Source organism: Aedes aegypti, chromosome 1 (assembly GCF_002204515.2).
Source record: "Aedes aegypti strain LVP_AGWG chromosome 1, AaegL5.0 Primary Assembly, whole genome shotgun sequence".
Taxonomy (NCBI): domain Eukaryota; kingdom Metazoa; phylum Arthropoda; class Insecta; order Diptera; family Culicidae; genus Aedes; species Aedes aegypti.
Window position 1 is genome coordinate 35317766 of NC_035107.1, and position 17569 is coordinate 35335334.

A 17569-nucleotide genomic window follows, 5' to 3' on the forward strand; every position below is an offset into this window, starting at 1 on the left:
TGCATGAGTTCATTCTTTGACTTTTGAGCGGTGCGTGTGGTTGAACATTAGGGGTATCCAGTTTTGTTTACATATTCAGATTCTAACTCAAAAACTAAGCCGGAACCCAAAGTTTAAATCACTCCTCGGCGAATTTAATTATATATAAAACAGCCAACTCTCCCTTACTCGATATCGACCAATACACGAGTTCACTAGTTTGACATTTGAGCGGTACCGTGTTGTTTACGTGACCATGCCAACTAGGTAGTTTGCCTTTAATTCCATTAGAAATACATACTCAATTTTAGGTTGATTAAACGAAAAATTGAGTTCTCACAATCCAAAGCATAAGAAAAGTTACATTCACCCAAATTTTGCTGATTGGGCCACCCGCATAAACAAGAACTATATCAGTACAGTTTCCCGAAAGGTCCACAACAATTTGCAACAATATCTGAAACATTTTGGTTACAATGAAAAATAACAATATATCCACCACACCCGAAACGTTTTTAACAATTCGACAAACGGTAAATAGGAAAATCACAATGTGGGGAATAGGCGGTTAAGTTATGTAACCATTTGAAAACGTTGATTTTCTCGAACAAAATTTGTCATCAACAGTTTCCCAAAAGGTAGATATACTGTCCATTTTCTGGCAAAATTAATGTAAGCCAAATAGTTTTGATAAATTTTGAACCATATATTTCTAAGGGAAATAAATAACGTATGCATAATTATTGGATTACGGTGCTTTATTGTATTTTTACCATATCCCATACTGGTATGTAAGTGTTATACCATAAGAATCAAATATTTGAATTGAATTCATTAAATAAGAAATGATGAAACAAATTAATACGTGAAGAGAAAAATAATGCTTCAACTTGATCAACTATTTACTCAAATCATCATAGTTCCTTAAATAACTGACTTCAGTTGTACATTATTAAAGCACAGGAATTTGCATTTAATTTTGCACTTTATAAAGACTCGAATTAAAGAATTAAAATAGAAAATTAGATCCGCTACCAGCCCTGCGATGATTCAATTATAGTCAGGGAGTTTATAATGTATTCGAAGCGGGGCAGTTCCTGGAAGTACTTCTGGATGTTGTCCTTCCCGTTGGCACCATTTCCGTTCCACACCAGCAAACCGTTGTCCATGTAGAGCCGGGTCATCTGATGCCGCTTCTTGGCTACTTTTTCTTTGTACAGATTGGTGAATCCCTCCTCCATCCGGCAAGCGGCATCGTTTTTGGTGCGCAGTTCCTACGGGGATTGGGTTTGAACCAAACATCCAACAGATTGGCGAAATAAATGTACTTACTGGGTCGATCGCAGTTGTCATTTTTTGATGTGAATTGCTGTTTTGTAAATATAATTTCAGTTTAACACGACTGTTTTTCTTCGACGGCAATCCGACGGCGATTTTTTTCTACACTCAACGCTAGATTGTCGCTCACAAATACCAACAAAATGTAACTATTTGTCGAACTGTTAAAATGTAGTTCAATATTGTCAAATGCAAATGTGAGTGTGTTGCACAAATTAAAACAAAAACAATTTGCCGAATGGTGGCGTAATGTTTTCACCATATCTTGCTTGAATCCATTCCCATATAATTTAACAATATCAGAGCAGTATCATATATTGTTACTGATAGGTATGGGTTAATCATACTGTTTGAAATGGTGAACAGCTTTGAAGTCCATATGGTTATACATAAAAGCAACTACTTCTGATACATTAACCGTACCCGTTACAAGATGTTTATTGTTCTTAAAGTAAGACAAACTGTATTTTGTTATGCGGGCAATGTACCTCCATTAGGTAGATTGCTCTATTTTTTGACAACATTCGTGAGGAAAAAAGAAACTATCGATATTTTGGGTTGAAAGTATAATCGATATTCTTAATTTTGAGTAAAGTAAACTCAAAATCTAGGTAAATTTGTTTCTCCGTGTACCGTTTTGTCTCACATTCCGAACATGACTCACATTCGGAGCAGCCAGCGGCTATTTCAAAGGTAAGAATTGACATTTTCACAATTTTTGAATGCCGTGCCGAGGACATAGACATAGATGAATTGATCATACTGTGAAGTAGTTTGAGTTGTTTCCTTAAACAATCGCTATTAAAGTCGAGTGTTCGAAATAGGAGTCATATTCGGAATTTGAGACTAAACGGCATATTCTTTAGTTATTTCAATCAAGATTTTGAATTTTTCGTAAGCTATTGGATGTAGGTCACTTTAGTACATGTTTCTTAAGGTTCAACAATTCGAATGATTATCATAGAATGATTACTTTTATATAGCCTTTGCTGTGAAACCCCGGACTTTACCACAAGGATAAGGAAGACCCCAAAGATTTCACGGCAATAGGGACTAACTGTCTGAAAACTGACTCGCTTCATTGCCAGACCGACCCATCCCGGACAGGCTAATGAATGCTAATTGCTGCGGCAAACTCCACCACATATGTTCCCCCCTTCTATGTATAACAAAAAAAAATGCCCGCACCATCATAACAGAGGCAGGGGAAGAAGTAATAATTGCAATGGATCGAATTTCTTCGTGTAAAGTACCAACGAACAACAACTAGGGCGTCTGCATCAGTAATAGAGGTAGTAGTGACGACGGGTTGAGCAAAAATAGCAATCGCCAAAAAAAAAAACGGAAGCTCATTTGTCATACCAGAACACGTCATTAGAAGAAACGTTCTATTCTATTTCACGTTAACTTTAGAATGATAATTATTGTATCACTGGCTCAACCACCCTACCTAACATTCGCCCAAATGGCGTTCTCATCTACATATTCGTCACTGCTGCGTTCAGCAGGGTGCAAAAAAAGGCAAACCCCCATAGGTTTATCGGCTGCGCTAAGTCAAGACAAACAATAAAAATAAAAGTTGAGCACCCGAATGGAAGAGAGCAAGGTGCGCTTAGAGAAGAGGAACCACCCGCGAAAAGGCAAACAATCATTACCAGATTATTTATTGACTTAAAGAAGGTGTGTGGTGTGGAACACAGTTATTAGTAAAATATGTCCACGGATTTTCTCAAAATTTCATCCATAGTTCTTTCAGAGATTATCTCGAAGATTCTTGCAGGCTTCCCTGCTAGAATTATTCTAGTATAGTCAACTAATGCTTTCTTGAAGAAAGAATTTCATCAGAACTTCCTGAATTTACCAAACTTATAAATTTAATAGCACTTGCTCCATGAACAACTCTTAAAGCAGTCGAGAGAATTTTATGAAGAGTTCCTGAAGAATTCCTACAAGTTCGATGCCAGTTTTTTTTCTCAAGGATTCGAATTGGTATTCCGGAGTTCTGTTTGATCTTTCGACCTTGACACTTGCTTTTGCCGGGGCGAGCGACGAGGGCAGGATCAAACATGTCGCGCGTCGGTCTCGTAAGTGAAAAAGTGGCGTGATCGGTGAGTTCGGTTGAAGAAAGTGAAAAAGTGCCGCGATCGGTTAGTTCTGTTTGATCTTTCGACCTTGACACTTGCTTTTGCCGGGGCAAGCGACGAGGGCAGGATCAAACATGTCGCGCGTCGGTCTCGTAAGTGAAAAAGTGGCGTGATCGGTGAGTTCGGTTGAAGAAAGTGAAAAAGTGCCGCGATCGGTTAGTTCTGTTTGATCCTTCGACCTTGACGCTTGCTCCTGGGCAGTGCGTCAAGAAAGCCCGAACAGTTTTTTTTATTCTTTTTGGGTCGCGCGCTAATTTTTTTTTTCCTGAGTGCTTTTTATAGCCGAGCAAACGAGTGAAGCCGAAAGTGGATTGTGGCTGCTCAGTCAAGGATAACGGATTAATTGGTGAGCTCGTTTCATGCTACTATTTCTAATCTATAAAATATGTATGACTGCACATTCAATCGTTACAATGGTGGGATGTAAATATGATTTTTCAACAAACTATGGATGGTTCGTCACTGTGAGTGTCGACACAAACTCTGATTCATGATTTATTTATGTTTAACATTTTTTTTTTTCAGAACACCTCTTATATACCTTTATTTTTGTAATTAAAAAAACTTTGAATGGTTCGACACTACAAGTGTAGACTTGCGAAAGGTTCACTTTATTCAACAAACTTTGGATGGTTCGCCACTGTAAGTGTCGGCATAAGAATAAGAGTGTTCTATGATGTACCAACCAATCGAGTTTTTTGTTTCTTTTCAAATGAGTAAAATATAATAACCCATGCTTTCGTCCTGACAGCTGTAGGAATGTTACATTTAGGTATTTGTTCAACAAACTTTGAATGGTTCGTCACCTCAAGTGTCGGCAAAATTTTCCTCTACATAGAAATTGTTCATTTCAAATGAAAATATTATATTTACGTATAAGCATGTATATATCTCACAAATCATTGTTTATCATGGTCTAATCGCTTATCAAAGTGAATCCTATGACCCAACGATCCTCCCCATTAACAAACATCCCTCCCAGTAACCTTTGTGGAGATGCAGAGGCAAACACGGTCTCCAAAAAGCAAAGGTTACACACTAACATTCCTTCCCCCAATCCCACCTGACTGCAAGGACGTGGCCGGCGCCGTTATTGACCCTGTATAAATAGAGGCACTGAATTATGCACACTGAAGAAGATTATGGCCAATCCCAGCCGAACTTCTAGTTGATTCTTTGTGCATTTTCACTGACTTCGGTCAATCACGGAATAGCAACCATTGATATGTGTAGTCAGTCTAAGCTAAGCTAAGCTAAGCTAAGCTCAAGGATTCGAATTGGTATTCCGCCAAAAACATCTCCAATCATTATACCCAAAAAATGGACGATATAATATTGACAAACTGCAAATCATAATAAAAAACCCGTTTAGCTTCATTCAGCCAATTCAAGTGCTCAATACATCCCAAGTAACCATAATACTCAAGCAGCAACTTATGCATATAAACGGTGTGTATAAAGCTAGCATTACTGCATATGTACAATTAACGTTGATTAAAAGTGAGAAAGGGCCCCACTAGAGCCCTAGAAAAGTTATAGCTAATAACATTAACTCGACATTCAATTCAATCAACTTTATTTGTACATAAAGATTGGAATCGGAAAAAATACGACACTTTGCTTTGGGTGTAACTTTTTATCGCGTGGGTTTTTGGGTAATACTAGTTCAAAGTGTTATGTTTATGTGTGCAAAATTTTATCGCGATCTGATGCATTCAAGATGCATTCGAAACAAGAAGAGCTACACCTGCAAATCTTGGGCGCGGTGATCGATAATGCTGGTCAGTCGCACAAGTGGATCGGCTTGGAATCCACCATTCCACCGTGTCCCGCGTTGTGAAGATGTTCCAGGAGACGAAGACCATCGAGAGGCACGTGGGAAGCGGCTGAAAACCGAAAACGGAATACCCAGAAAAGGCGCGGAAGATAAGGCAGTACTTTAAGAATAACCCGAACCTTTCCACCCGAGACGTAGCCAAAAAAGGTCAATTCGTCGAAGTGGTTCATCCAGCAGACCATGAAGCGGGCTGGGCTACGTGTTTTTAAGGTCAGGAAGGCGCTAAACCAGACTGACAAGCAAACCACGGTGACCAAATAGTGTGCGCGGAAGCTGTACCGTGAGTGACTGGGCAAGCCCGACTGTCTCGTCATGGACAACGAGACATACATCAAGGCGGACACCAAACAAATCCCCAGCCTCGGGTTTTCTGTCGGTACGTCCCGCATGGAGATTCCGGAAAAGCTCCGGAAGAGAAAGGTGGACAAATTCGCGAAGAAGTACCTGTTGTGGCATGCGATCTGCGAGTGTGGATGGCACGGCATCGTTCGTTACAACCAGTACCATAAATGGGCAGATTTATCGAGAGGAATACTTGCAGAAGCGCTTGCTGCCCTTCCTCCGCTCTCACCGTGGTCCCACGCTGTTCTGGCCGGATCTCACTTCGTGTCATTACGCCAAGCCTGTGATGGATTTGTACGAAGCGAAGGGCGTTAATGTGGTCCCGAAGAAGGCGAACTCGCCAAATACACCAGAAGAAGTTGAAGAAGAGGATGTTTAAATTTGTCAAAAATGTCCGATTTTTTCCGGGACATTCTGTTGAATATTTTCAAACGAATTATGTTGAAAAGCATAAAAAAAATCATAACTTCCTCAAGAATATCAAAATTTATCAGATCTTGTTGAGTTTAAATATGTAAAAAAATACTCAAAAACCTATAGAAAACTCTTAAGCAATATCAGCCGCAGTCACTAGAGTAATTCTTGAAGGAACTCTAGAATGAATTTCTAAGAGCTGGTTAAATTTTTTTCCATCTCGTAAATTTTTGATGAAATCTGCATAGCTCCCCGAATTTCCCAATTCTTTGATCGCAGTATGCAGTTTTCAATAAATCAGGATGTCCATCCATTCAGAAGATCTGAAAAACAAACTGGAAAACCCAGGCACAGAAAAACAGACGTCACACTCTCATCGCTGTCCATCGACCAACTTTTTAACGATCGATTTGAATATATGGTAGGTGGCCAATCGACCACCCGCAGCGCTCGCGTCGTTTTTGTTTGTGTTTGACATTTACACACTACCACCACCTGTTGGTCCATCGGCCAACTACAGTCAACTTTCGTTCGTTGCACTAAACCTGTAGCCCACTTAGTGAAAGACTTTCACTAATCGGGCTGAGTTTCGAGCTGTCAAATAACATGGAATAAAAGAAAATCAGAGCTACCAACATTTATAAATTGCGTCTCATGTCAGAAAATGACGTTTGCCTTCGTTTTAGGTGGGCTATAGCCCAACTAACGGGAGCCCAATTAAAACGTAGCCCACTTAAAGATAGTGCAACGAACGAAATTCGACTGTATAGTGTTTTTAGCATTAGGCGTACATGTTTTCGCGACTATGATTTTCATCGCGATTTGGTCTAAGTGCTACGTCTGTTTCTCTGTGACCCAGGAATTACAAATGGCCAGGAAAAATACTGGAAATACTCGGAAATTTGGACAACACATCGGGAAACTATGTATTTCAAACATAAGAATACCGGATTGTTTTATTTTCAAGCACTATTGACTGTTTAACGATAAACTTGCGACGATCGACGCGCCACCATATTGCATATAACGGAGGTTATTAGAACTAACTTGGAGGTGATGATTTGGAGGTTATTTGGCACCTCCAAACACTAGCGATTTTGCGGTGGGATGTTGACGTTTGATCACGAATAGACGAAAATAGAAATCTGCCAGGAGGTGCATCACTGCCAATTTGTACTTCGCATCGTGACTAACTTTTGGCAAGATTTCTAGTATTTTTTTTTAAATCAAAATTCTGTAAAAGTATCGTTGGTTTCCTGGGGAGTTGTTTTCAGATTTTACTAAAAATTCTTATCGATTTTTTGTGGAATGCTCTGTAGATTGCTGACTGCAATAAATTCAAAAAATGCAAAGAAGATTTTACGGACCATCATTGATGGTCCATCAAGAAGATCCTTGAAACATTAACAGCAGAGTACATTAGAATTTCTAGCAAGGTTCTGGGTGAGATGCTTCACAGTTTTTCATTTAAATTAATTGCAATTTTTTATGAGATCGTTGCAGGACGGAAATCAATACGATTATTTTACTGTTCCAATTGTTACACTGCGGAACACGTTTTTGTCTCCAGCACCAAAATACCGCTATTCACTTAATTAAGGGTTGCTGAATCCATTGCCGTTCTCAGAAATATCATAGCACGTCCAGTTTTTGAGATATTGACTGTTGAAAATGCAAAAAATGACTATTTCAGCCAACTTGCATGCAAGTTTCCCAGCTTGTAAGGTAATATATTGGCTTAATTTGCCACTGAATTCAAACTTTATGTGTATAACAATACTTATCATCAAAGTTTGTATTAGTTTCGATACGGAAAAGTTATTTTTTGATGGTTTAGAGAATTGTTGAATTTTGCCATATAGAAGAAACGAAGAATTTTGTATGGAGACTGCAAGCATGTTGAAAAAATCGGTTTAATCGAAATTTAATCGCGCAATTTCAATCAAATTATGTCTGAAATGAAAGTTCAAGTTCTATTTTGCATGTTTGGTGGATTAGATTACAAAAAACTATGATAAATTGTACTTTAAATTTCATGTAAACATTAATAAAAGCAGTGTTTTGTACAACTTTGGCGACCTGTAGCTAAAAATTGTGACGTGCTGGAACATTTCTGAGAACGGCATCAGATTCAGCAGCCCCAAATCTACTAGAGACACATAATTTGGTTCTTGAGACACGCAAACATGTCATTTTTGTTACGCTGTGTTATGGATTCTAGAAAAAAAAAACGTTGACTGATTTTTCTTGAATTTCCAAGTAGTTTTTTGGCAAATTTTTTGGGCGATTTACTGAAATCCTAGACACATACATTTAGAGTTCTGTTTGGCGGAGTTTTGTCTGGATCACTAGTTTGTCTAGCCCTTGATCTTTGGTTGGCTTTTGAACTTTGTCTTTTTTGAAAATTTAGTGCAAACTAACACAGAACAAAAATTTAATTCATATGATTCGAAAGTCGCTCTGAACTTCCTATGATTTCTAGAGGTGAAATAAATGTAAACCGTTATTTTTCGCACAGGATGTTTTAAATTTAAACTTAAAAATCATAAATAATATATAAATAAAATTTAGGAATTGGAAAACTGGTTTTGAATGGACACCCTGGCCATTTCAAATGGAGCTCTCTGTAGTAAATTTCTTGACCATTTCTTACGAAGAAATGTTTAATTTTCTTGGCATTTGTGTCTATGAACTTTAGTTTTTCTAAATACCAATCGGCTGGTGAGCCGTAACAGTGCACACTGGTCCAGGAAGCTAATTTGGGCGGACATGAGGTTTTCGTCAAGATTTATTGATTTTAGAGCCATAATTTCTTCTGAGAATATGTTCAGAATTTTCAGTACTACAAAATGTACAGATCAAACATTTTTTTTACGATGATCGCAAGAGTGACGTATACGCCAACTCTTTTATTTTAACGAATCGTAAGTTGGTATGTTAGGGTGTTAGGGTGTTAGGTTGGTGTGTTAGGGGCCTTCCTTAGCCGAGTGGTTAGCGTCCGCGGCTACAAAGCAAAGCCATGCTGAAGGTGTCTGGGTTCGATTCCCGGTCGGTCCAGGATCTTTTCGTAATGGAAATTTCCTTGACTTCCCTGGGCATAGAGTATCATCGTACCTGCTACATGATATACGAATGCGAAAATGGCAACTTTGGCAAAGAAAGCTCTCAGTTAATAACTGTGGAAATGCTCATTAGAACACTACGCTGAGTAGCCGGCTCTGTCCCAGTGGGGACGTCAATGCCAAGAAGAAGAAGAAGAAGAAGTTGGTATGTTTAGCAAAGTTGTAGCAAATGATCATAGAAACAACTTTGCCGAACAAACTTTTTCTCGGTTTTGCTTAAGAGCCGAGATAATTAAGTATTTTTAATAAAAATCGTTTTTTGTTCTTAAGTGTTTTATATTTTAGTTTTATTGGCCTACTATGTTCTACAAAGTTTTTAAACTTATTATTTGCTACAACGTTGCTGAACATACCAAAGTTGTATTTCTTATGGTTTTCATGTTATTTGAGTTTTTCATCTTAAAATGAGCTATTTTGTATGCCTTGTATATCAACTATGAGCACCTCAAAAAATATATCTTTCCAATAAATGACGTTGCAGTAAAGTTTGGAGAAGATGATATTTTTATATCTCGTTTAAAATCGATTTTACTAATAGACGATATGAGAAAAATCCATATTTATTGAATATTCATACATGTTTAACTCACAAAAGTCATGGCTACCTAAGCACATCAAAACAAAGGTGACACGTGTATTTATGTAGAAAGGTAAAGTACTCGATTTTCAGTTGGTTTCGGTTATCTTGGAAGCTTGTGCAAGAAATTCATCGTATTTTCCTCTACCAGTATTTAATCTATTCCTAAGCATAATCACCGGGTTGGAAGTCAACATAAGCCTTATAAAATGCATATACAAAACTTACAGGACTGTCACAAAATTCTCCAAGAAACCCGGCAAAAGATTCAAAAATCCATTTCAAAAATCATTTTTGATTATTTGACTACGAGATCAAAATAATGTTTGTCATTAGATTACCTAACAAAAATGCTCAAAATATTGATTTTTACTGTTATCAGTGCCCATGAACCGTGACCTTAGTGATCATTTCCATGAGAAAAGTGACTTTGGTGACTTTTTGTTGCGAATGCTGTTCAAAATCGTGACCTGGTCGAAAATAGCAGGGGGTATAAGCGCTGCTTCGCGCCTACCTAACATGTCGATGAGATTGTTTGTCAACAAAGGATTGTTTTGAAAGTTTGTGTTTTGCGTGCTCCGAATTTTGGTTTGGTTGCAAAAATCAAACTTAGCTACGAATCCTTCAAGTTTTTTCAAAGTCTACGGTCAAATATACAGTTAAATCGTGCATTATAGAACAAAGAATAATGCGATGCATTATTTTTTCGTGCGGTACAAACATGTACCTGCCAAAGGAGTATGGAGGAGAGTCTTCTCACAGGTAATTATGAGAGTATATTACAAAAACATTCATAACGACGACTTCTTTTCATTTTAAGATTTCCTGTGAATCCACGGCAAAACCAGCGATGGAAGGATGCACTAGCTCAAGCTGGCAGTAATTACTCCGTAGAAGGGAACGCTAGGATATGCTCACGACATTTCGCCGCTAGCGATTTTGTGGAAGTGAACGGAAGGCGGCAATTGAACCGCGATGCTGTGCCAAGTTTACAATTACTGCAAGAAACCGGCAACGAAAACAAACTCGCCTCCAGTAGAACAACAGAAAAAACATGTCGAACTATCAGAACTCCATTTAAGCACATCAATGCTTCATCGTTTTCGGATTCTGCACATAAGAAAACGGCACCCACGATGCCAGAAAATATCAGCTGCAAGCGAAGCAAGGTCGGCGATCCGTTTATTTCTCGATCCGTAACATGGACCAGCGAACATCTTGGAAATTACAAACCCAATATTGTCAACATCAGCGATGGATTACTTCCAGAGTCAATGAGCACCACAGCAACCGTCGGATTGAGCGATGCAAATCGGTAAGTGACAAACAACGAACGTTTAGCAAATTCCGAACTGGCTTTTTAATTGTAGAATCAAGTTCATCGGTGCGGATCGTACAGATGCAGAGTGTGAAAGATCAGAAACCCCGACCAGTACCAACAAGGATGGTAGCAGCAATAGTGCAAACCCCATGATTTCCCTTGCCAGGATTAGAGATTCAACTCGTTTGGCGATCCAAACAGAAGGCAACGTGCGAACGGAACGTGCACCTGCTCCACTTATTTAGTTCAATGCTGCCAACAGTATGCTGTCCATTCAATCCCGGCAGCAAACTAAGAATAGTGTGATATCGCTTCCACATATTACGATGCCACAGCCTACGAATCCTTCGGCAACTGCAGCTACTGTCGCAAAAGCAACGAATTCACAGAGGTATTTTTCAAAATGATCAAGCATCATCGTTGTTTAATCCTGGCTTTATTCTTTCAGAATACGATATGCTGGTGATATCAAAGATCTTGCATCAATGTCTCCCGATGCTAGCAAACAAGCACTTCCAAAAGTATTGAAGCAGTTGAAGGATGCACAGAAACGCGTTAACCGTTTGAAACAACAAAATTTGGTGCTGCGCAAAAATGCCAATAAGTTTGCCGATGTCATGTCGCAACTAAGAGCTAACAATATGATTTCCGCCGAAGGAAAACTATTGCTTCAGGTGGGTAATAATAAATTAAATGCGTATTATAAATTCTCGCGATCAGTGTAATACGGGCGTAACTGCAGTGATCGATTTCCTCTAACTAATTGAGCGGGAGAAGGTTTTCGACTTTTATATTTTATTCAGTAGAAAGTACTCATCGTCCTTCATCATCTTGCATCGCAAAATGTTCCAAAAATGTGTTGAATTACTTCTACTAATCTAAAGAGAAAACGGTCACTGGAGTTACGCCCTTATGACACTGAATGAGAGATATGAATGCACATATATGTGTAACAGTGAGACTAGCTGTAGTATTAGAAAAACTAAGTTAAAGAGTTTGCAATTATTACAAATGTAAATGGTACAACAGAGGCGTCGCGTGACCTAATTATCCACCTGTGCACCGCTTACTTAACTTTATCTCTTTTTTTGTCATGTCATGCTAAGGTGTTCGTAAGAAGAGCGTAATCATCATTCTGGAATATGATTTTTTTTTACTTAGTCTTTCAATAGAATCAAAACATTGCATATTTTAATTACTAATCGGGCTGTTCAGTTAAATTTATCAATAGAGTTGTATAAGGGTATTCAGCTTTTATATAAGGTACCGCGGGGCAAGTGAAAATAATTGGTATATTTTACTGAATATGTGAATTAAAGTCTTAAACTCATGCGTAAATCTTCGAGGCCATTCAGAACATTACGATAGGTAAAAGATTCCTGAGATTTTTAAACTATTAATGCATAAAAGAGCGAAAGATTGTTAACCTGTCAACTATCACTCCGTAACAAGTTGGCAGCGTGCAATCTTATTTTAATACTTTCAGTGGAAAAACGTTGCGGAAAACTATTTTATGTACCACTTCTTAGTTGTCCCCTCTGACAGTTTCAAACTGCAATAAAAAAAGTTTTAGAATTAATTCGACATAGACCAAAAAATAACAAAATTGAAACACAGTCAATTTTCTTGTCAGGGTGGGGCAAGTGAAAAGTTGATCATTAGAGATTGAATTTGTGTTTTCTCTTTAAGTAGCTATAAGCAAACATGGTTCGCAATTATCATAGAAAAACACAACGTGCTGATAATTTAAGAAACACATACTCAAAGCGTTAAAAGCTATTAGAAATCATGTAACTTCTCTAAAAGAGTTTGCCAAACATTACGATATCAATATGTCTACTTCGGGCAGCCGATTAAAAGGAATACGTTGACTGAAAAGTTGCAATATTAGAGAACGCGCGGAAATCTCGTGGAATGTCTATGTAATGCTAGATCAAAACATAAAAATGAGGTATAGGTATATCCACATAAAAAAGATTCTAAATACGTTTTTGAAGGATTCCGTTTGATTTCTCCCGAAGAGTTATCCGACGTCATATCCGACTTTCTTGAAAACAAATAACGAGCGGTGGAAATTCTACAGAGCAGAAATGCAATTGCTGTCCTATAATGTAAGAACTAACATTGGAAATGTTGCAGTTATAATGTTATCGAATCATTTCAACAAACATAACGGAACAGAAGAAAATTCAAGTGAAAAGGATAAAATTTTCTTCCTTTACTATTTTCACTTTACATGCTACTTTATTATTTTCACTTTACATGCTACTTATATTATTGTTCATTAGGACGCCTTAACAAATGTTAAAGCTTATAGAAATCGTGAATATAACTGTTTGTTTTTGAAATTATTGTTCGAAACGATAAACTTTTCACTGCCCCACTTTTGGGGCAAGTGAAAAGTAAGGAGATATTTTTTCTGTATTTTTTTCTTAAATTTTTCATAAAAATCAATTTTAGCATGCTGCTTATATTTGGTGGGAGTCAAGCTAAAAAATATACACGACCTCATTTGTTTCAATTTAAAGTCTCTATAATTTGAAGAATATTAACTATGCGTATTCCATTACCCACTTGCCCCACGGTACCTTATTCTGAATCTACGTTTAAAATTGAAACAGAACTCAAAGTTTCAACATTTTCCGTGCCCTGGAACTATTTGAAATTAGTAGTCCGCTTTCGATTAATTTATAAAAACTGGTAAATTTGTCATTACTGAACAACCCAATTTAATCAACACGTATTGTATGTGATTTTAAAATCAGACATCATTAAATCTCGATTACTTTTTCAAATCGACGTAAGTAACTTCCATACGGTTTTGAGAAAATTAATTCAGAAGAATCACAACCTGTCTTCTAAAACTGTTTTAAAATGAATCACCTTTTTAACATTTTTTCGGCGTATACATATCTCAAATTTTGCATACAATGAGCTCACGTTCAAAAACTATGGATTTCCTTTTATTTCACACAAGAATTTTATGACAAAATGATAAGCCGTTTCATTCAGTTACTTGCGACGTTTTTCTACCAGTGTAAAATCGACTCAAATAGTGTTTTGTTTGATTCGTGGTTAAGTCACTTTGTCTCTCCATACAGTGGGGCGACGAAAGTAGTGGTTAGGTTGCGAAAGTTGAAAATCTTACTTTCGTCGTTTTGTAAAATCGGAAATTAAACGTTCTAAAAGTGAAAAACCGAGTTGGTTCAGAGCGAAACGTGTAGAATTTAGTATGCGAAACACGTAGGATCGATAAAGTAAGTTTGTATACTTTTTTGACTTGAGTCTATATGAATAAGTTTTCGAGAAATGATAAATTCTGAAGAAGTAGAGCAATTTCAACAGCACTTATTTCTAACTAATTTTGTAATTCAAAACTGTGACTAATGGTCACCAAATCTTTACACAAAAATGAACCAAAACAGTTAGTATCGTGTAAAATACTCGATTTTTATTGAACGTACTTAATGACTCAGCACAAATTTCGTAGAGCAAAGTCGCTCAGAAATAACGCGATTTGTACAAAACTCATGAAGAGCTTCCAGAAATGTAACAGCAACAACAAACAGGTAGCGAAAAAAAATCGCTTTAAATTCTAAATCTACTCTTGATAAGTAAAAGAATGAAATGTGGGAAAATCAGATTTTTATCTGCATTAGTCTCGAAATGGCAGTGCCTAAACTTTCTGGGACACCCTTTATGCAAAAAGTGAGGTTAGTTTACTGAAAGTAAACTAGAAAAAAAAGCCATCTTCCACTGCCTGAGACACAGTGCGCTTCACGCGTGATGATGCTGATTTCTGACGGCGCGAAGGCAAAAAGAGAGCAAGCTGAAGGAATCTCTCTCGTGGATAGATTTCTCTCTCGTCATTCCCATCTGCGTTCTCACACTGATCGAATTGGTTGGTTGCTGTAGCAAGATGTGCACTGGCCGGAGTTGACGCTTTGGCTACTCACACACTAGCATTTGTAGTTCGAAAAGCTCTCTACCACATAGGCCTATTCACATGACGTCTCAAATCAGCTGATCGGGAAGCAGTTTGACAGTTTTCTATGAAAATGTCAGGCCCGTGTTAGCACCGGTCCTCCACCGATATAAACAAAATGCATAGACGGATCTGTCACATGAAAAGGCCTATTGGCAGCATTGCGTGTATGATACCGGGCAGCCCGTTTCCCGATGAAAGTGCACACGTTGGGTTTCATCGTCACAGACAGCAACGTGTAGCGTGGGATAAAGTGTCGCGCAGCAATGTGCGAGGAAAAAAAAAAGTTCTCAGATTGCGCGTCGCCACAAAACGCTTATTTCATTTCATTTGTAAAGCAAAATTTGTTAATTGATTGCAAATGGTTGTTAATTGAATGAATTATTAAATTGTCATTGATAAGTAGTACATATTGTTGGTGGTCAGGATGAACGAGATGCCACCTGTGCAGTGCACATGTTGCACATGCTAACGCGACGCCTCTGTGGTACAATAAAACATGTTCACAACCCACTAGTGGTTTGATTCTATTTTTGATAGATCAAAAGGAATAACTTAGTTTACTTTTTCTTTTTCAGAAATATGAAACAGATTCAGAGCTTCTAAAAGAAATCAATAACGTGCATCGAGGGATTCCATACAGCGAGATTTTGCGTAGTTTTGCAACGGTTTGTTCGCCAATCGTTCAATAACGTTCTGCCACATGAAAAGACTGTTGCAAGATGGTACTGCAGTGTTGATGGGGAGCCAGGAGTGACCGCAGAAGCATTGATAGTGCTTGAGTCGAAATCCAAAGAACTAGGTAGTGCAGGGCGTCAGTTGATGGTCAGTTTATCGATGGACGAGATGGCTATCCGTCATCAAATTGAATGGAATCCACATAGAAAGAAGTTTGACGGTGTAGTTGATTATGGAGATGCATTATTCTTCCTATGCGACAGTAATAAACTAACGTCAGCTAAGGAAGCATTGGTCTTTATGGCATCTGCTGTAGAGGAAGATTGGAAAATTCCGGTAGCATATTATTTGACCGCTGGACTCAATACAAGCGATAAAAAGAAAATCGTAGAAAGCGTGATGATAGCGTTGGAGAAGGTTAACGTTAAAGTGATAGGTTTTACGTTTGATGGTACTGCAACTAACATTGCAGTTGCAAATTCATTTGGATGTAACTTGAAAATCAATGATAGACCACTACTTACGCATTTCAAGCATCCCTCTGGAGATCATCCGGTGTACGTTATACTGGATGCGTGTCATATGCTCAAGCTTGTACGGAATGTGTTCTCATCGCAATCTGCTTTATCAACTGTGAATGGTGATGCACGACTGCAAAACTGTTATTTGGATTTCTTATTGACAAACATTAACGAAGATTTCTGTGTAACTGAGTCATTGAATCCATTATGGAAAAATGAAGCGTTTCACACAGCAATCGAATATTCCCTATTCATCCATAAGAATGCAAGACTCAACGACTATGAATACGAGGAAGCCTTTGAATACAAATCAGCAGACTATGAAAAAATTAAATGTAGATTAAATAGTGTTAATTGGCAAGAAATAACAAGAAATGAAGGAAGTGTCGAAACTGCTGCATACATATTCAATGAAATTGTACTAGAAATCATAAAACAAGAAATTCCTTCCAAAAAATACGGCGAAACCTCAGTACAAAACATCCAATATGGTATAACAACCACATAAAAAATCTGAAAAATCGGAAGCAGAAGGCACACAAAATTTATAAGAAACATCAGAAAGATGAAAACCTAGCAAAATATTTGGACATTTGCAATCAATTGAATCTTGCCATCAGTGATGCTTTTGAAGAATATAATTCAAAAACTGAACTTGAAATAAAGTCCTGTCCAAAGAACTGCTTCAATTACGTAAAAACAAAACTAAAATCTGACAATTTTCCATCTGTTATGCACCTTGATGAAAATGTGGGTGACAACTCAGAAAAAATTTGCAATCTATATGCAAATTTTTTCCAAGAAATCTATACTACATTTTCGGAAGAAGACCGCGATCGCAATTATTTTGCGTTTTACCCGGAATTTTCTAGAGATATTGGTGTGAATCAAATCAATGTGCGGGAAATTTCAGACGCTCTAATGAATTTGGACGCTTCAAAAGGTCCCGGCCCTGACACGATTCCACCAATATTTATGAAAAATTTAGCAAAAGAACTTACAGCGCCATTGTTTTGGCTTTTTAATAAATCCCTTGAATCCGGAATCTTCCCAAAAATATGGAAAAGCTCCTTTTTAGTGCCTATCTTTAAATCTGGCCGAAAATCTGACATACGTAATTATCGTGGTATAGCCATTATCTCTTGTATTCCAAAACTTTTCGAGTCAATTGTCAACGAAAAACTATTTCTTCAAATCAAAAATAGAATTACTGACACACAACATGGCTTCTTTAAAGGTCGCTCGACCTCAACAAATTTACTTCAATTTGTTGACTATTCATTGAATGCAATGGATAATGGAAACCACGTA

At 37.7% G+C, this 17569-nt stretch overlaps 2 protein-coding genes across 2 annotated transcripts in view; both read right to left on the reverse strand.

The window, feature by feature from the left end:
* Positions 1 to 17569, reverse strand: part of LOC110674862 (adenomatous polyposis coli protein-like) — a 78713-nt gene that overhangs the window by 51867 nt on the left and 9277 nt on the right. The window lies entirely within an intron of this gene.
* On the reverse strand, positions 864 to 1508 carry LOC5574226 (NTF2-related export protein). The gene is made up of 2 exons (XM_001661230.2): positions 1312 to 1508; positions 864 to 1253 (listed from the first exon to the last, which is right to left on the reverse strand). The coding sequence occupies exons 1-2, from the start codon at positions 1330 to 1332 to the stop codon at positions 1011 to 1013; spliced, it is 264 nt and encodes an 87-aa protein (XP_001661280.1). The 5' UTR covers positions 1333 to 1508; the 3' UTR covers positions 864 to 1010.